Raw genomic sequence first — 21519 nt, forward strand, 5'->3', positions numbered from 1 at the left:
GTCATGCTGGAAGACCCAGCCACGACCCATCTTCAATGCTCTTACTGAGGGAAGGAGGTTGTTGGTCAAGATCTCGCGATACATGGCCCCATCCATCCTCCCCTCAATACGGTGCAGTCGTCCTGTCCCCTTTGCAGAAAAGCATCCCCAAAGAATGATGTTTCCACCTCCATGCTTCACGGTTGGGATGGTGTTCATGGGGTTGTACTCATCCTTCTTCTTCCTCCAAACACGGCGAGTGGAGTTTAGACCAAAAAGCTCTATTTTTGTCTCATCAGACCACATGACCTTCTCCCATTCCTCCTCTGGATCATCCAGATGGTCATTGGCAAACTTCAGACGGGCCTGGACATGCGCTGGCTTGAGCAGGGGGACCTTGCGTGCGCTGCAGGATTTTAATCCATGACGGCGTAGTGTGTTACTAATGGTTTTCTTTGAGACTGTGGTCCCAGCTCTCTTCAGGTCATTGACCAGGTCCTGCCGTGTAGTTCTGGGCTGATCCCTCACATTCCTCATGATCATTGATGCCCCACGAGGTGAGATCTTGCATGGAGCCCCAGACCGAGGGTGATTGACCGTCATCTTGAACTTCTTCCATTTTCTAATAATTGTGCCAACAGTTGTTGCCTTCTCACCAAGCTGCTTGCCTATTGTCCTGTAGCCCATCCCAGCCTTGTACAGGTCTACAATTTATCCCTGATGTCCTTACACAGCTCTCTTGTCTTGGCCATTGTGGAGAGGTTGGAGTCTGTTTGATTGAGTGTGTGGACAGGTGTCTTTTATACAGGTAACGAGTTCAAACAGGTGCAGTTAATACAGGTAATGAGTGGAGAACAGGAGGGCTTCTTAAAGAAAAACTAACAGGTCTGTGAGAGCCGGAATTCTTACTGGTTGGTAGGTGATCAAATACTTATGTCATGCAATAAAATGCAAATTAATTACTTAAAAATCATACAATGTGATTTTCTGGATTTTTGTTTTAGATTCCGTCTCTCACAGTTGAAGTGTACCTATGATAAAAATGACAGACCTCTACATGCTTTGTAAGTAGGAAAACCTGCAAAATCGGCAGTGTATCAAATACTTGTTCTCCCCACTGTATGTATATATACACTGCTCAAAAAAATAAAGGGAACACTTAAACAACACAATGTAACTCCAAGTCAATCACACTTCTGTGAAATCAAACTGTCCACTTAGGAAGCAACACTGATTGACAATAAATTGCACATGCTGTTGTGCAAATGGAATAGACAAAAGGTGGAAATTATAGGCAATTAGCAAGACACCCCCAAAAAAGGAGTGATTCTGCAGGTGGTGACCACAGACAACTTCTCAGTTCCTATGCTTCCTGGCTGATGTTTTGGTCACTTTTGAATGCTGGCGGTGCTCTCACTCTAGTGGTAGCATGAGACGGAGTCTACAACCCACACAAGTGGCTCAGGTAGTGCAGTTCATCCAGGATGGCACATCAATGCGAGCTGTGGCAAAAAGGTTTGCTGTGTCTGTCAGCGTAGTGTCCAGAGCATGGAGGCGCTACCAGGAGACAGGCCAGTACATCAGGAGACGTGGAGGAGGCCGTAGGAGGGCAACAACCCAGCAGCAGGACCGCTACCTCCGCCTTTGTGCAAGGAGGTGCACTGCCAGAGCCCTGCAAAATGACCTCCAGCAGGCCACAAATGTGCATGTGTCTGCTCAAACGGTCAGAAACAGACTCCATGAGGGTGGTATGAGGGCCCGACGTCCACAGGTGGGGGTTGTGCTCATAGCCCAGCACCGTGCAGGACGTTTGGCATTTGCCAGAGAACACCAAGATTGGCAAATTCGCCACTGGCGCCCTGTGCTCTTCACAGATGAAAGCAGGTTCACACTGAGCACATGAACACATGTGACAGACGTGACAGAGTCTGGAGACGCCGTGGAGAATGTTCTGCTGCCTGCAACATCCTCCAGCATGACCGGTTTGGCGGTGGGTCAGTCATGGTGTGGGGTGGCATTTCTTTGTGGGGCCGCACAGCCCTCCATATGCTCGCCAGAGGTAGCCTGACTGCCATTAGGTACCGAGATGAGATCCTCAGAGCCCTTGTGAGACCATATGCTGACACATGCACATTTGTGGCCTGCTGGAGGTCATTTTGCAGGGCTCTGGCAGTGCACCTCCTTGCACAAAGGCGGAGGTAGCGGTCCTGCTGCTGGGTTGTTGCCCTCCTACGGCCTCCTCCACGTCTCCTGATGTACTGGCCTGTCTCCTGGTAGCGCCTCCATGCTCTGGACACTACGCTGACAGACACAGCAAACCTTTTTGCCACAGCTCGCATTGATGTGCCATCCTGGATGAACTGCACTACCTGAGCCACTTGTGTGGGTTGTAGACTCCGTCTCATACTACCACTAGAGTGAGAGCACCGCCAGCATTCAAAATTGACCAAAACATCAGCCAGGAAGCATAGGAACTGAGAAGTGGTCTGTGGTCACCACCTGCAGAATCACTCCTTTTTTGGGGGTGTCTTGCTAATTGCCTATATTTTCCACCTTTTGTCTATTCCATTTGCACAACAGCATGAGAAATGTATTGTCAATCAGTGTTGCTTCCTAAGTGGACAGTTTGATTTCATAGAAGTGTGATTGACTTGGAGTTACATTGTGTTGTTTAAGTGTTCCCTTTATTTTTTTGAGCAGTGTATATATATATACACACACACAGTGCATTTGGAAAGTATTCAGACCTCTTGACTTTTTTCACATTTTGTTATGTTACAGCTTTGTGGTTAGAGCATTGTGGTTAGGGCGAAGTATCGGTGTCCCGCTAGCGGGACAACTTCCGGTGAAAGGTGGAGGGCGCGTAATTCAAATAAATTCTAATAGTTATTATGGATTTTAAACATTTATGTCCATATAAGTGTCTTATGTCAGCTGAAAACTTAAATTCTTGTTAACCTAACTGCACTGTCCGATGTACAGTAGCTATTACAGCGAAAAAATGCCATGCAATTGTTTGAGGACGGCGCCCCACATCAAAATATATTCCACCGGCACAGGTTTCATACATTCACATATAAAGACTAAATATTCACTTACTTTTTGAAAATCTTCCTCTGATTTGTCATCCAAAGGGTCCCAGCTATAACATGTAGTGTTGTTTTGTTAGATAAAATAATTATTTATATCCCAAAAAGTCTGTTTAGTTAGCGCCATCGATTTGAGTAATACACTCATTCAACTTGCAGAGAAAGGAATCCGAAAATCTACCCTTAAACTTAATTTAAACAAGTCAAAATATTTTTCTATTTTTTCCTCAGACACCCTAAAATGTAATCAAACTGTAATATTTATTTTGGAAAAACTTATGTTCAAAAGGAAACCGATTTTAGCAGCTGCACAACTTCATAATGGAGCACAAAGACACAGATTTCCAATACTGTGTCCTCATACATAAACTGTTATTTCTTATTTTTGAAGTTACAAGCCTGAAACCATGAACATAGACTGCTGACACCCTGTGGAAACCATAGGATTTGGATCCAGGGAGATATTTTACAATATGACCTTTCTCTTGCATTTCTAAGAGGATGGTCTCTCTCAAAAAACATTCTGGTTGGTTTTTCTTTGGATTTTCTCCTACCATATGTATTGTTTTATATTCTCCTACATTATTTTAACATTTCTACAAACTTCAACGTGTTTTCTTTCCAATGGTACCAACTATATGCATATCCTGGCTTCAGGGCTTGAGCTACAGGCAGTTTACTTTGGGCACGTCATTCAGGCGGAAATGGAGAAAAAAGGGGCCTAGCACTAAGAAGTTAGGGCGGCAGGTAGCCTACTGGTTAGAGAATTGGGCCATTAACCAAAAGGTTGCTAGAGCAAATCCCAGAGCTGAACAAGGAAGTTACCCCACTGTTCCTAGGCCGTCATTGTAAATAAGAATTTGTTCTTAACTGACTTGCCTAGTTAAATAAAGGTTAAATTTATAAAATTCTAAAATGGATTAAATTGTGTTTTTTTTCTCATCAATCTAATGACAAAGCAAAAACAGGTTTGTAGAATTTCTTACAAATGTATTAAAAAAACGGATATAACACATTTATTCAGACCTTTTATTCAGTAAAATCCCCTTTGGCAGCGATTACAGCCTCGAGTCTTCTTGGGTATGACGCTACAAGCTTGGCACACGTGTATTTGGGGAGTTTCTCCCATTCTTCTCTGCAGATCCTCTCAAGCTCTGTCAGGTTGGATGGGCAGCGTCGCTGCACAGATATTTTCAGGTCTCTCCAGAGATGTTTGATCGGATTCAAGTCCGGGCTCTGGCTGGGCCACTCAAGGACATTCAGAGACTTGTCCCAAAGCCACTACTGCGTTGTCTTGGCTGTGTGCTTAGCGTAGTTGTCCTGTTGGAAGGTGAACCTACGCCCCAGTCTGAGATCTTGAGCGCTCTGGAGCAGGTTTTCATCAAGGATCTCTCTGTACTTCTCCACTCTACCATAAAGGCCTTATTGGTAGAGTGCTGCAGAGATGGTTGTCCTTCTGGAAGGTTTTCCCATCTCCAGAGAGGAACTCTGGAGCTCTGTCAGAGTAACCATTGGGTTCTTGGTCGCCTCCCTGACCAAGGCACTTCTCCCCTGATTCCTCAGTTTGGCCGGGTGGCCAGCTCTAGGAAGAGTCTTGGTGGTTCCAGATTTCTTCCATTTAAGAATGATGGAGGCCACTTTGTTCTTGGGAACCTTTAATGCTGCAGAAATGTTTTGGTACCCTTCCCCAGATCTGTGCCTCTACAAAATCCTGTCTCGGAGCTCAACGGACAATTCCTTCGAACCTCATGGCTTGGTTTTTGCTGTGATATGCACTGTCAACTGTGGGACCTTATATAGACAGACTTGTGCCTTTCCAAATCATGTCCAATCAATTGGATTTACCACAGGTGGACTCCAATCAAGTTGTAGAAACATCTCAAGGATGATCAATGGAAACAGGATGCACCTGAGCTCAATATCTAGTCTCATAGCCAAGGGTCTGAATACTTATGTAAATAAGGTATCTGTTTTTATTTTTAATACATTTGCAAAAATGACAAAATAACGGTTTTCGCTTTGTGATTATGGGGTATTGTGTGTAGATTAAATCCGGAGGAAAAACTTTTTAATCCATTTTAGATTATGGCTGTAATCTCACAAAATGTCAAAAAAGTGAAAGGGTCTGAATGCTTTCCGAATGCACTATATACATATTGATATATAATGAGTGAAGGTGAGGGCGAGGTCAAAAACAATGATGCAGTCAAACTCACACTGAGGCTAAAATCTGACAACTTTCTACTGTAGAAGCAATTGAGCGCACTCAGATTTCCTAGTAGTAGCATGTTTGCATGTTATCTAAGTTGTTGTGCTTGCTTTTCCGATTTTAAGATAGCTTGTTGTTTTTGTGTTGTGCTTCATCAAATTGGATTCTTATTAAAAAAAAATTGGGGGGGGGATGCGTGTGTGTGTGCAAGTTAGGGGTTTCACACTGTGTGTGTGTGTGTGTGTGTGTGCAGGTTATGGGTGTAACACTGTGTGTGTGTGTGTGTGTGTGTGTGTGTGTGTGTGTGTGTGTGTGTGTGTGTGTGTGTGTGTGTGTGTGTGTGTGTGTGTGTGTGTGTGTGTGTGTGTGTGTGTGTGTGTGTGTGTGTGTGTAACACTGTGTGTGTGTTTGGTGTTGGCGGGGCTCTCTGGGTTGGTTTTATGAACAATAGGAGGATGCTCTCTCCTGAGACAGTTTTTTAAAGAGGAACAGCTGTAAGGAGTGAAGTGGATAGGGCTTAGAGAGGGACAGAGAAGCTAACATCTTGTAATAGAAAATGTATCTATAATAAAATAAAATAAAATAAATAAAATAAAATGTATATATAATCTATGTAATCCCCAAAAGTAATTATTTATCATGAGGGCCATAAAAAATAACTAGTCATGCTGCATACTGGTAAAACTGGTTATAGATATCTGAAGTGTAGTCACTTTTGAGGACACAAGCCAAGTACACAGTACAAATATGATAAAAATATGAAAATGTGAAATATTTTATGATGAATTTCCTATTCAACAAAGCTGCATGAGTAAGGCTTGACATGACTAACAAAAATGTCACCTTAACTGTAAAATACATATTTGTATGTTTAGTGTTAGAGTAAATGTGCATATTTTCTAAAGGTCTCTCTTGATCAAAACATTTTACATTTACATTTAAGTCATTTAGCAGACGCTCTTATCCAGAGCGACTTACAAATTGGAAAGTTCATACATATTCATCCTGGTCCCCCCGTGGGAATTGAACCCACAACCCTGGCGTTGCAAGCGCCATGCTCTACCAACTGAGCCACACGGGACCAAAACATCTGCCCCCATCGCTGTGATCATCTCACAGAGCTCTAGCTTGGCTTCCAGAACTTGTTATGAACTCTCCTTTCATCTCATATGAATCTTGTCCACCTATGACAAACAGAAAATGTTTTTTGTTTAAAATCTATTCATTATTTTAGAATACTGGTTATAAATCGATCTCTGAATATGCTAACGGAATGAAACCACTCTCTCCTGCTGTGTTATGGTGTAAGGATGCTAGGCATTGTTAGTGGATGTGACATACGGTTCAGCCAAGAGTTAATGGACAGTCGGATGAGCGAATTAAATGGTAGGAGGGACATCCCAGCTTCAAGTGGTGTCAGATTTAACATCCTGCTTCACACAGGCAGAAGAGACATACTCCTGTGTCCGTGAAGAATCAGGTCTACTGCTCAATGCATGCCATTTCGACCTATGGTGTACAGATATCGATTTATAAGCAAAAATGTTGGTCGTACCGGTACAAGAACCATACTTCACATCTAAGAGGTGGAGGGAAGAGGATAAATAATTAAGTGAACTTGGCTCTAGTCCTTCATGTTTTGGAAAGTCCATTACAGACGACTCCAAATCAATAAAACATGCAGGGCATGCATGTCAGAACGGATTGGATGCAGATTGAGAGAACAAATAACTTGGACTATATTGCAACTTATTGACGTGCTCCATGTCAAGTGGTCAACACTGTATGTTTGGACTACCATAATAATAAAGGTAACCTACTTGTTAAGAATACATTTAGATGTTTACATTAAAGGGCAGTGCTGCCTTCCAAGAACATGATGCAATACCATGGTTGTTGCGTTGGTGAGGGCTACATTGTGTTTCCTTCCTTCCTGTTTGCCTCCGTCTTGACTGACAGTCTGTTTCCCTCTGGTGTTGTCTGTAGTCTTCCCTCTGTGCCAGGAGTAGCATCAGGCCTTGGCAGGACCAAGGTTCCCTCATGCCTCCTCACCAGGCTCACTAGGGACAGGGCTGATTCAGGACTCTCCATTGGCCATCTGGATTGACTGGAGCCTCTCCACTGGCCAGTTTTTTTGCATGGGTCGTCTCAATCTACCGCATCCTCCTATGTCGCCCTTCCGCATCTGCGGTCTTCTCACAAAAACGTCTGTAGCGTCCAAATGGTTTGACATACTAAGAAAGGGGAGACTCTCTTTCGAACTCAATGATGTTCACCGTTTTTCTCTACGACCCCTACAAGCCCTAATCTGTAAATATTTTGGGGGGATACCTACAGAGGTCCTAAGAATAGCAGGAAATAGGAGAGATGGGAGGTCAGCAGGATGATTGCGGGAGAGAGAAATACGAGAGAGGGAGAGAGAGGAGGACCGGGGGTTTATCTGGAGGTCTTAGTCTCTCTAGTGTTTCCTCCTCTGGCAGCATGCCTGAGTACTCACTGATGATCCTGCCTTGGAAAACAGTCCCCTCGCTCTCTGTCACATCCTGCTACTCTCTCAAGCTGCTCGTCTCTCAGGCCAGGTCACACCCTGACTCTATTCCCGTTCTCTCCTCACCATTTCCCACTTCCAGGAATTCTGAGTCGGAAGTCCATTCTAACAATCCTGGAAGCAGGAAAGTTGCCTCCTTTGGGGTCATATAATCACTTTCATGACCGCTCTATGGTCAAGTTGACCTTCCTTTTTGGAGGTCTCCTGATTGCTCAAGGGGAAATTAATTACACATTAGTGTTGCTGTTGAATTCCACTTAATATCGAGATGTGTGATACCTTATTTTTTCATCTTCACAATCTGTAATTTTGACAAATCTGGTAATAAAATGTTCTTATTTTCTTCAGCCACAGCAGCAAGATACAGTTTTTAGAGGAAGAACAAGGAAACCCCATGGTTTTTCATTATGACTTGGGACTGCAGTCCAACAGTGCAATGTGGTGGTCATTGGTCAGTGAACGAGAAACCCAGCCACAGTAGTCTGCCAGAGACAGTCCTACTGCAGTTCAACCTGGCTGCCTGCTCCTTCAGACAGGAGGTTAACACTGTCCAACCACAGGAAAAAAAACACCAAAGGGTAAATACGGCCTTAACCAGGACTATTACACGGATCAGCAGGACTATTACACAGACCAGCAGCAGGACTATTACACAGACCAGCAGGACTCTATTACACGGATCAGCAGGACTATTACACGGACCAGCAGGACTATTACACGGACCAGCAGGCCTACTACACGGACCAGCAGGACTATTACACGGATCAGCAGGACTATTACACGGACCAGCAGGCCTACTACACGGATGGATCAGCAGGACTATTACACGGACCAGCAGGCCTACTACACGGATCAGCAGGACTATTACACAGACCAACAGGCCTACTACATGGATCAGCAGGACTATTACACGGACCAGCAGGCCTACTACACGGATCAGCAGGACTATTACACGGACCAGCAGGCCTACTACACGGATCAGCAGGACTATTACACGGACCAGCAGGCCTACTACACGGATCAGCAGGACTATTACACGGACCAGCAGACCTACTACACGGATCAGCAGGACTATTACACGGATCAGCAGGACTATTACACGGACCAGCAGGCCTACTACACGGATCAGCAGGACTATTACACGGACCAGCAGGCCTACTACACGGACCAGCAGGCCGTAAAGATATTTTGGAGATTATTTCCTTTTCAAACAGCCGAAAGTGAGCAGGTGTAATCTGAATAAAGGGAAAAAGGCCGTTCTTGAACATAGGATGAGACATTCGTACCAATTTACTAGAGAACCAGTTTGGATTTAAGTATAACTTTTGTATGACTGATGCCTTTAGTGAGAGGTCTAATGCTTTAAAATGTAATCATTTCTGCCCTCCGAATTCATATTCGTTATAAAAATAGGCCCTTTTAATATTATCTGGCTTGCCGTTTCAAATAAAATGGAATATTTTTTGTTCATATAATTTAAAAAGCAGGTCACTAGGTGTAGGCAAAACCATAAGCAAATAGGTAAACTGTGATATGACTAAAGAGTTAATCAGGGTGATTTTTCCACAAATAGACAGGTATTTTCCTTTCCATGGTAGCAAGATCTTATCTATTTTTGCTAACTTTCTATAAAAATGTATTGGAGTGAGATCATTTCTTTCTTTTGGGATTTGTATACCAAGTATGTCCACATCTCCGTCAGACCATTTAATTGGTAAACTACATGGTAATGTAGAATTTGCATTTTTTTGTGATCCAATACGTAATATAGTACACTTATCATAATTTGGTTTTAATCCAGAGAGGATAGCAAAAGTATCTAGATCCTCTATGAGGCCGTGGAGAGACTAATTGTGGTTTTAAAAGAAAACATGAATCATCAGCGTACAATGACACCTTAGTTTTTAAGCCACGGATTTCTAATCCCTTAATATTATTGTTTGATCTAATCTTAACAGCTAACATTTCGATGGCAATAATAAATAGATATGCCGATAGTGGACAACCTTGTTTTACTCCTCTAGGTAGTTTAAAACTTTCTGAGATGTAGCCATTATTTACTATTTTACACCTAGGGTTACTATACATAACTTTAACCCATTTTATAAGAGATTCCCCAAAATGTATATATTCCAGGCATTTATATATAAAAAGGTATTAGGTGAACAATAGGTAGGTAAAGAAATAAAACAACAGTAAAAAGACAGGCTATATACAGCAGTGAGGCTATAAAAGTAGCGAGGCTACTTACAGACACCGGTTAGTCAGGCTGATTGAGGTAGTATGTACATGTAGATATGGTTAAAGTGACTATGCATATATGATGAACAGAGAGTAGTGGTAGCGTAAAAGAGGGGTTGGCGGGTGGTGGGTGGGACACAATGCAGATAGCTGGGTTAGCCAATGTGCGGGAACACTGGTTGGTCGGCCCAATTGAGGTAGTATGTACATGAATGTATAGTTAAAGTGACTATGCATATATGATAAACAGAGAGTAGCAGCAGATACTATTACAGGGACCAGGATCTGGAGCTTAAATAAGAAATGCTCTAAAAATGACCAGTTTAGTACATGGACATGCTCTTAATATAACCCTAATATTCCAGCCAATCAAGAAACGACTCCAAGTCTCCTTTTAAACAGATTCGGTGAGTGAGTTTATAACGATGTGCATAGGAGTGGTTGTACCTACTGTGACTATTAAAACCTACCCTAACCAGAAACCGTGGATAGATGGCGGCATTTGAGGAAAATACAAACAGTGTAGTTATTCCTTCCGCAAGGCAATCAAACAAGCAAAATGTCAGTATAGAGACAAAGTGGAGTCACAATTCAAGGGCTTAGACACGAGACGTATGTGGCAGGGTCTACAGACAATCATGCACTACAAAAGGAAAACCAGCCACGTCACGGACACCGACTTCTTGCTTCCAGACAAACTAAACACCTTCTTTGCCCTTTTTGAGGTTAATACAGTGCCACCTACGTGGTCCACTACCAAGGACTGTGGGCTCTCCTTCTCCGTGGCCGACGTGAGTAAGACATTTAAACATGTTAACTCTCGCAGGGCTGCCGGCCCAGACGGCATCCCTAGCTGCGTCCTCAGAGCATGCGCAGGCATACCCGGCTGGTGTGTTTACGGACATATTCAATCTCTCCCTATCCCAATCTGCTGTCCCCACATGCGTCAAGATGGCCACAATTGTTCCTGTACCCAAGAAGGGAAATGTAACTGAACTAAATGACAATCACCCACCACCCTGTGGACGCAGAGGCTGTGACGACCCTCCCACCCTGTCTGCCGTATTCTCTCTTTGTTCTTGTTTCCTTATTAGGATGCCGGTGGGCGGAGTTGGGAGGGTCGTCAGCTACATGGGAAACACCTGGGCCCACTGTCATAGGATAAATGCACCACTTCCCCATTCATGGAGGAGACTCTCTCCATGCAGACACCTTTACAGATTTTGTTGTGTATCTTGGTGGTTTTTGGTTGTTTGCTTTGGCACCTTTCAACACCCTGCATTAGCACATTCATGCATGCTAAACACTCACTTACACTACTGATTACACACACCATTGTATATTGTACTTAGTTACTTTATTTAATAAATATATATTTTGTTACTCCTTATCTCCACGTTGTCTCCCTTTTGTTACGGGCTTTGAGCCGGTTCGTGACAGTCATCATGAAGTGCTTTGAGAGACTAGTCAAGGATCATATCACCTCCACCTTACCTGTCACCCTAAATCCACTCCAATTTGCATACCGCCCCAATAGGTCCACAGACGATGCAATTGCCACCACACTGCACACTGCCCTATCCCATCTGGAAAAGAGGAATACCTATGTAAGAATGCTGTTCATCCATAACAGATCAGCATTCAACACAATAGTACCCTCCAAGCTCATCATTAAGCTTGAGGCCATGGGTCTCAACCCTGCCCTGTGCAATTGTGTCCTGGACTTTCTGACGGGCCGTCCCCAGGTGGTGAAGGTAGGAAATAACATCTCCACTTCGCTGATCCTCAACAAAAGGGTGTGTACTCAGCCCTCTCCTGTACTCCCTGTTCACCCATGACTGTGTGGTCATGCACGTCTCCAACTCAATCATCAAGTTTGCAGACGACACAACAGTAGTAGGCTTGATTACCAACAACGACGAGACAGCCTAAAGGGAGGAGGTGAGGGCACTCGGAGTGTGGTGTCAGGAACCTCTCACTCAACGTCAACAAAACAAAGAAGATGATCGTGGACTTCAGGATACAGCAGAGAGCATCCCCCTATCCACATCGATGGGACAGCAGTGGAGAAGTTGGAAAGTTAAGTTACTCGGCGTACACATCACGGACAAACTGAAATGGTTCACCCACACTGACAGTGTAGTGAAGAAGGCTCAACAGCGCCTCTTCAACCTCAGGAGGCTGAAGAAATTTGGCTTGTCACCTTAAACCCTCACAAACTTTTACAGATGCACAATTGAGAGCATCCTGTCGAGCTGTATCACAGCCTGGTACGGCAACTGCACCGCCCACAACCGCAAGGCTCTCCAGAGGGTGGTGCGGTCTGCACAACGCATCACCGGGAGCAAACTACCTGCCCTCCAGGACACCTACAGCACCCAATGTCACAGGAAGGCCAAAAAGATAATCAAGGACAACAACCACCCGAGCCACTGCCTGTTCTCCCCGTTACCATCCAGAAGGCGAGGTCAGTACAGATGCATCAAAGCTGGGACCGAGAGACTGAAAAAGCTTCTATCTCAAGGCCATCAGACTGTTAAACAGCCGTCACTAACACAGACAGGCTGCTGCCTACAGACTTGAAATCATTGGCCACTTGAATAAATGGATCACTAGTCACTTTAATAATGCAACTTTAATAATATTTACATATCTTGCATTACTCATCTCATATGTATATACAGTATTTCATACCATTTATATCAAGATACAACTCCATGTCTCTTTTTAAACAGAGTAGTTCAGTGTTTGGAAATTGGAAACCATAACAGAACATACTTACAAAGCCACATAGACAAGTCACCCTGCCAAGAGAGGAACACAGAGATGTCATTATCTAATCTACACAGCAATTGGAAGCAGTTGTCTGGAAATCTGGTGGGATACTGAGTGTAGAAGATCTGCTAAACAGATTGTCCATTGAAGTCTCTGATCAAGTCTAGTCTCCAAGGTAGGATGTCTAGTATCCAGTCCTATCAGTAGTCCTCCACCTCACTAGGTCAGTAGCCTAGTAAAGATAAATCCCCATAACCCTTTGCCCCTCTCAGCAGCCGCACTAAAACTAGCCACAAGTTCAGTGATGAGTGCTCCTGGATGGGGGAAGGGTCGTGTGTTTGTATTATGTGTGTGTGTGCCTGCTCGGGTGTGTGTGTGTGCTCGGAGTGTGTGAGTTTACAGGTATGGGATCTTAATTTGATCAGCATTGTCGGAACAAAATAATCCTGCAGCAACAGGATTTGAACATTTTAGTCCATAATGTTGCTTGATCGGTGGTTAGGCTATTGGCTGGACAAAAGTAGGCTACATGAAACATGCAATACTGTTAAGATAACCGTGTGTTAGTGCAGGTTTTCACTTGAATTTATGTCAATCATGAAGCTCACTGGCATTTCTTGCAGCGTAGGAATATTCTCGGCAGCAAAAAAAGTGATTAAATGAAGATCCATATGTGTGCTTGTGTCTGGTCAGCATTAGAAAGTTAAGGATGCACTCATTATCTGGAAATGGCAATGCATGGTAGGGGTGGGGGGGCACCCTTACCATGCATTGCCATTTCCAGATAATGAGAGAGGGTCCGTGGAGGGGTGGGGTGGGGGTCAGGGGGACTTGAAGAGTGGGTTCGTAAAGGGATCAGATTACCAAATCCCAGTCAGTCCCAAAAGAAAGGGAACATGCACAGGGACTTGATTCAGCCCCATCTGGTCCGATTGTTTGACAAGCAATTTTGCAGGCAATCCCCAAGAAAACACCAGTGTGGCTGCACTGCTTCCAGATGTGTTCTGCCTTTCTCTCTACTAGGCTAGTGCACATCTATGTGTGAACAACCAGCAACAACAGCACATTTACAAAGAGAGAGAGAGAAAAAACAGCACAACTGCTGGATCCCAATCGTTGCTGGGATGGAGTGTGAGATTGCAAAACAGCATGCATGTGTGAATAGGGTGATTCAGTGAGTGTATGGCATGTGTGTGTGAATATGGTTTTATGATTTCCGTGAGTGTCAAATAAAATGTTATTTGTCACATGCTTCGTAGACAATGGGTATAGACTAACAGTGAAACGCTTACTTACGGGTCATATTCCAACAGAGTTAAAGATTAGATAAAACATTTTAATAAAAAATAGTGACACAGTGAATAATGAATCAAAATAAAGAGTAAAAATAACATGGCTATATACAGGGAGTACCAGTACCGAGTCAATGTGCAGGTGTACGAGGTAATTGAGGTAGCTATATACTGTACGTACTGTATAGGTACGGGTAAAGTGACTAGCAGCAGCGTGTGTTTTTGTTTAGAAGTTTTATGGCTTGGGGTTAGAAGCTGTTCAGGGTCCTGTTGGTTCCAGACTAGCTGTGCGGTAGCAGAGAGAACAGTCTGCAGCTTGGGTGGCTTCCTCTGACACCGCCTGGTATAGAGGTCGTGGATGGCAGGGAGCTCGTATGCACTATGCTCTGTAGAGCCTTGCGATCAGATGCCAAGCAGTTACCATACCAAATGGGGATGCAGCCAGTCAGGATGCTCTCGATGGTGCAGCGGTATAACTTTTTGAGGATCTGAGGGCCCATGCCAAATATTTTCAGGCTCCTAAGGGTGAAGAGGTGTTGATGTGTTTGGACCATGATAGATCCTTAGTGATGTGTCCGTTTTCTTGTAGTCCACGATCAAGTCCTTTGTCACACTGATGTTGAGGGAGAGGTTGTTGTCTTGGTACCACACTGCCAGGTCTCTGACCTCCTCCCTATAGTCTCATCCCCATCTTTTCCTCTTCAGAGGGCCTTGTCTGGGGTAGGGTGTTGGCGATTAGGGCCTGGTCTGGGGTGAGCAGTGTCCTGCGCCGCCGAGTCATCGAAGTAAAATTCTTCATCCAAATCGAGGTTAGTGATCATTGTTCTGATGTCCAGAATATATTTTCGGTCATAGGAAACGATGGCGGAAACATTATGTACAAAAAAAGTTAAGATCAGTGCAAAAAAAACACACAGAATAGCATAATTGGTCAGTAGTCCGTAAAATGGCAGCTATACATCCCAGTGGCATCAAGTGTGAGCAGCTGTGTGTGGTGTGAGCAGACGTACCTGGTGTGTGTGTGTGTGTGTGTGGGAGGGGGGGGGGGGGTTCAGTGGATGACTCATCCCAGTATAATTCTGACTCACCAGTCCAGGGACACACTAAAGCCCAGGCACAGCACAGCAATGTGCGTGACGCCATGTGCTTTTACAGGCCTCTCAGCTATGCAGCACAATATGAAGCAGGTAGGCAGATGAGACCGGGGGGGAGCACTTCTTGTTACCAGCGGCATCTTCAAAGCAGAACCTCTCTCAGCCTATCAGACGAGCCAGAGCCAGCAGGCTGCCTGGGACTGGTATGTCTCAATTAGGTACTCAGGGGGACAGCGAGTCATGGTTGGGGTCAACTCCAAATATACAGCTGTGGTGCTAGTTCACTTGTGGTATCGTATAGCCTGATGTGAATTTACTTAGTTTTTAACAAATGTGTACTAATGATGTATGCCTCAGACAGACAGATGGCTCGATACGCAAGTCACACCAGCATTATATTACCATTGCACTCACACAAACTTACTACAGTATGCACTGCTCACTCACTGACTTGGGTTCTTACACGCGCTCTTTCTTACGCACACAAACGAGGAGGACCAGCTGCCTTAAAGAGGGGTTAAACCCAACCAGTAAGAAAAGGGGTGTGGAGAAAGGAGGGAGCGGGAGAGAGAGGGGAAGAGAGAGGGAGAGGGAGGGGGGGGGGAGGGAGGGCAAAGGAGAGGGGCCATATAAAAACAGAGGAACACAAGCCACGCTTTATCCTGCCAGTCTGTCACGCTCTGCGAGCATTCACAGGAAACACACACAGACTCCCCCAGCGCTCAAACACTCACTTAGCTCGCTCTTACTCTCTCACACACTCCTACAGGGAAACACACACAGACACCGGCTGCACTCACAAAGGACTGGAGGATGGCTGTGTCCATGAGAAGAATGAATGGGTCCTGGCGAGGGTTGACTCTAGCCCTGGTTCTCTGTGCTCTGTTCCTACACAGTGAGTAGTACATCTCTTTACACCTCTCTACCTCATGGCTCAGAAGTTCTGTCTTACATGCTCAATCTTGAACTATGGATAACTCTAGTAAGCTAACTCTAAGCATGGTACCTCAATAAACCTAAGCCTGACTGACCCAGGTATAGCAAGCCATGGGAGTGTTTATGAGCATGTGCAACATGAATTCCTAACTTAAACTTTCCCCCGAGAGGTGAACATGCCAATAAAATTTTCCATAATGTAGTTTCAATTGTCTTAAATTACATATGGCTTTTTCACAAGTGAGTTCTGTAATACTTTTGTTATTATGGTGTGACATGAGGCAGCTATGAGCTTTTAGGAGTTTAGGGCTGGTAAAAAGTTGTGGGTGTGGCTAGCCGACACAATGGGGAAAGTTGCCATTAAAAATAATGATGGACTACATCCTGAGAACAGTGTGTGTGTGTGTGTGTGTGTGTGTGTGTGTGTGTGTGTGTGTAACCACACACTTTGCAGGGATGGAACGCCCACTCCTTCTAAAACATTCTCTGCTCATTTCAGATGTAGGGCCATCAGGCAGCTTTAACTCAGATTAAATCTTTTTAAATTGGGGAAATATACTTCTGGAAGTTCAATTTGATCTTCGCCGTGTGTTTGGGGGCTTTTCATCTGTATTTCCAGAAGTTTAATAGGAGAAGGAAGTTCATCCTGTGTTTGTTTCCTGCTTCTCCAGTGGAGATGCATCCTGTTTATACTATTAGCCAGCAGGATGGTTGGGAAGAATGAATGGATGTGCGTGAAAGAGAGATATGGGAAAGTGACTCAGCAGGGAGTAAAATTACATCCACAAGATGACGCCCCTTAGGTGGTGGAAACTGTCATACTGTGTGTGTAGTGGGTATTTCTGTTTATACGGGTACATCTCTTTTCCTCATGTTGGGAAGGTGTGAGTGGAAGCTTCAGCAGTCAGATCCAAACCATACTCTTAAGTCTGTTAATATAGATGATAATTGCCTGGTGATGTTATGGTTAAAAGATGAGACTGGTGGTACTGGTGTTGGTTCGGTCTGCGTGATGACTTCTCCAGAACTCCATAGTGGCTCATCTGGGCACTGGGACAGTAAAACATAAGCTCTTTGGCACAGTGTAAACTGGGGGAACACTATGCCAGACTAACCAGAAGAATGGAAATAAACAGTGAAGAGCTTAATGTTACTCTAAAGTGGAAAGGAACATGCGCACGGCACATTAGAAAGGCACATTAAGATTCATCTTAATCTGAAACAGAGATACATGTATTGTGCTTTTACTATGCCTTTAATTGTAGGCTATTTAGTTACTTTATTTGGAGTCTTCTTACAAATGGTTATTAGATGTTCAACCAACTATCAACCATGTTGATTAATATTGTGAAATTGTTTGAAATAAAACCCTTACATGAGTAGAACGTTTCCCATTCCTGTTCAGGTTAACAGCTCTTGGGTTTCACATGGAGAATAGCACAGGGATGTTGCCACAAGTCCTCCCTATATCCTCCTCCATTCCAGACCACACTCCACCAATCACACTAACCTGCTACATAGTTGACACTTGTATGCCACCGGCACTGCTATGTGAATTGCAAAGGAATGGTCAGCATAAGGTATTGGAACACAACATTGGAACATTTCTGCCAAACCCGGGAACATAATCAGCTGTAGATGGTTGCCGTGGTGATTCAGTTGTGTGTGTGTGTGTACGGCCTAGATGACTGGTGTTTTGTAGGAGCTGGTGGTACTGATTTTTAAATAATGTGTCCCATATCTGCCCCCATGATCCCTGTCCCATATCTGCCCCCATATTCCCTGTCCCATATCTGCCCCCATGATCCCTGTCCCCATATCTGCCCCCATGATCCCTGTCCCATATCTGCCCCCATGATCCCTGTCCCATATCTGCCCCCATGATCCCTGTCCCATATCTGCCTCCATGATCCCTGTCCCATATCTGCCCCCATGATCCCTGTCCCATATCTTCCCCCATGATCCCTGTCCCATGTCTGCCCCCATGAACCCTGTCCCATATCTGCCCCCATGATCCCTGTCCCATATCTGCCTCCATGATCCCTGTCCCATATCTGCCCCCATGATCCCTGTCCCATATCTGCCTCCATGATCCCTGTCCCATGTCTGCCCCCATGATCCCTGTCCCATATCTGCCCCCATGATCCCTGTCCCATATCTGCCTCCATGATCCCTGTCCCATATCTGCCCCCATGATCCCTGTCCCATATCTTCCCCCATGATCCCTGTCCCATGTCTGCCCCCATGATCCCTGTCCCATATCTGCCCCCATGATCCCTGTCCCATATCTGCCCCCATGATCCCTGTCCCATATCTGCCTCCATGATCCCTGTCCCATATCTGCCCCCATGATCCCTGTCCCATATCTGCCCCCATGACCCCTGTCCCATGTCTGCCCCCATGATCCCTGTCCCATATCTTCCCCCATGATCCCTGTCCCATATCTGCCCCCATTATCCCCCCTTTTCAACCACGTTTCTAAACTACAGCTCTCTGGCTGTACAGACATAAAGAGGTTGGAGATCAAGTTCCATGATGTCAATACTCCTTATTCTCCAGAAGAAGACTACTTTAATGTTTCATGGTCAGTTAACATTGTCTCTATATTGGGGAGTTTAAATTATTATTATATCTATTTTTTAAATGTTTGTTACTTTTACCCCCCATTTTGTGGTATCCAATTGGTAGTTACAGTCTTGACTCATCGCTGCAACTCCCGTAGAGAATCAGGAGAGGCGAAGGTCAAGAGCCGTGCGTCCTCCGAAACACAACCCAACCAAGCCGCACTGCTTCTTGACACAATGCCCACTTAACCCAGAAGCGAGCCACACCAATGTGTCGAAGGAAACACCGTTCACCTGGTGACCCTGTCAGCATGCACCGCGCCCGGCCCGCCACAGGATTTGCTAGTGCGCGATGGCATAAGGACATCCCGGCCGGCCAAACTCTCCCCTAACCCGGACGACTCTGGGGCAATTGTTCGCCGCCCCATGGGTCTCCCGGTCGCGTCCGGCTGCGACAGAGCCTGGAAACGAACACAGAATCTCTAGTGGCGTAGCTAGCACTGTGATGCAGTGCCTTAGACCACTCAGGAGGCCCAGGAGTTATTTTTCATGTCTTGGTGTTTTGATGAATCCAGCATCAGTTCAGAGGACAGTTGTGGTCTTGTTCATGGAGGGTATTTGCTGTGGATAAGGTTTAATCAATGACACAGTGGATTTAGGGCTAGTGATGTCATTAGCCCAGAGAGGGAATGAGAGGAGAACAGCTGATTCCAGGGTTCTACTAAAGAACCTTCTTTGTGCTTCTACTCAGAAGAGCCGGACATGAACCATACAGTACAGGCCTCTGGATATATCTGGAAACCAATAAACTAATTTCCCAGGGGCCACTGGGATTATCTTTCATACAAATATGCGTGTTTGTGGATAGTCTGATAGCAGCATAGCATGCAAAGCCTGCATCTGGGGATAGAACATTGAGACCAACCACATGACCCCCAGACACTGGAGCTCCACTGTGGTGAGTTACAGTTGGAGGCTACAGTTACAGTTGAGCTGTATCTACAGCAGTTGCAGCATGGCTATGGTGACTAAAAGATGACAGAGGGTAACTGAGATGGGAGCCTCTGTGTAGCCATTAGGGCTCCTAAGCACCTGACAACGGAAGGCCATGCATTCCAATGGTACATGTAGGGATCAGATGTTGCAGCAGGAATGACAATGCAAACCTTTTTTTAGAGGTGTCAGCCACTGACTGAGACAGACGAGGAGAGATCGAAAGAGTAAGAGAGAGACAAAGAGAAAAGACAGAAGAAGACAGAGGTGGGGGAAGCTTTCTATGACTCAACTTAATGGTGAAAGTGTTAAGCTGAACTAACATTTGACTCTTATCCAAGCCAGATGTTCAAACTACACACTTTCATCACAAACACTGATTGAGTTTATGTTCCCGTTTCCCGTGGCTTTGATTCAGCAGTTATGTAGACTCTCAAATATGTAGCAGTGAAATGGGCTGGGTTAGAAATGCTGCATGATGTCATACCAATGCCTCGGAATACATTTCATGTAAGGAGCCCTAGTTTTCTGTGGAGAGAGGGAAAACTAGCTAGCTTTAGAGCTATATGGAGAGAGAGAAAAACACGTGAACGTGTTTAATTTCACGGCTGGGCTGGTACTCCAGGAGCTGCATCATTTGTGCCACTAATTCAGTGCCTGTGGCACAGTAGAGTGAGCCATTGTGATGTCCGTATTCCAAAGTATTCCAACTTGGGTGAAAGAGGGACAGACACAATGTGCATTCCTATGATTTGGGGGAATACAATCCTTGTCTCTCCTTACACCACATCTTTTTACATGTCTGAGCATTTTAAAGAAATAAGTTAAATAACAGGTACAACAACAAAAAAGCATGGCTAGACAGCACAGTCATTCAGGGTGGTGTGAACCATAAAGTCTCAATGAATATGGACACACAACTCGGCACAGTGAAGACCAACACAAAGAGGAAAGATAGCTCCATCATGTGTTAGTTGATTGGACATCTGAATAACAGTATTGGGAGTGAGATGGGTTCTGTGCGAATGGACATCAAACTGTGTTCAGTTCAAGGAGAGAGGCATGCCATTACCAACGGGGAGAGGCCCTGTATGATAAGATTGTGCCCTTCATATCTCCATGGTTTGACTCCATAACGCTCTCTTTAACAGACAACATTTCAGGCCAACATAAACAAGTGCAGAATATTGGCCCTCTTTTTTTCTCATGGCCCTCAGCTATTGACTAGCATTCCATCAGTCCCAAGTCAGGATGGTTGACGTGGACTCACGTCATCCAGAGGAGGGTGTGGGGCTTTTTACGTAACAGTCTGGCAGATGACTGTGTTATGTCAGAGGGAGCAGGGTGTTGGGTGCGTGTCCTGTCCTCGTGGGCCTATAGTCACGATCCAAAGACCATGAGACCAAATCATTAGAGCTGGATTACAGTTAAATGGCAGTTGCCTCAGTGGTTTTGTCAAAGGTAATAGGTACCAGTCAAAATAAAGTTGAAATCATCTTGTTTGTCAGTGTCAATCTGGCTAGAGGGTTCGACAGGAAAACTTCTCACTCCCCTTTGTCCATTCTATGGCCTCACACTCTGGACTACATCAACACACTCCACAAGTAACTGTTCTGTTCAACAGAACATCTTCATTTGGGCTTTGGCTTCTATCAACCCTATTCCAAAGAAAACTTATTAAAAAAGGCAACAAAACCAAGGATAAGAACAATCACAATTGCCCAGAATGATTACCCTTCTAGGGCAATGAACCAGACAAATACAAAAGACTGCAGACTCTAGCAACCATATTTACCCAA

At 44.8% G+C, this 21519-nt stretch overlaps 1 protein-coding gene and 1 non-coding gene across 2 annotated transcripts in view; one reads left to right on the forward strand and one right to left on the reverse strand.

Annotated features, from left to right (window-relative positions):
- Positions 1–6283: 6283 nt before the first annotated feature.
- trnaa-ugc (transfer RNA alanine (anticodon UGC)) lies at positions 6284–6360 on the reverse strand. Its single transcript has one exon. It is a non-coding gene; the product is annotated as a tRNA-Ala (tRNA).
- Positions 6361–15908: 9548 nt separating this feature from the next.
- Positions 15909–21519, forward strand: part of LOC139557596 (hematopoietic progenitor cell antigen CD34-like) — a 57267-nt gene continuing 51656 nt past the window's right edge. The window contains exon 1 of the mRNA XM_071372602.1: positions 15909–16122. Within this exon, the coding sequence (XP_071228703.1) occupies positions 16041–16122 (82 nt within the window). The 5' untranslated portion in view covers positions 15909–16040. The remainder of the gene's footprint in view (positions 16123–21519) is intronic.

This window comes from Salvelinus alpinus, chromosome 28 (assembly GCF_045679555.1).
Source record: "Salvelinus alpinus chromosome 28, SLU_Salpinus.1, whole genome shotgun sequence".
Classification (NCBI taxonomy): domain Eukaryota; kingdom Metazoa; phylum Chordata; class Actinopteri; order Salmoniformes; family Salmonidae; genus Salvelinus; species Salvelinus alpinus.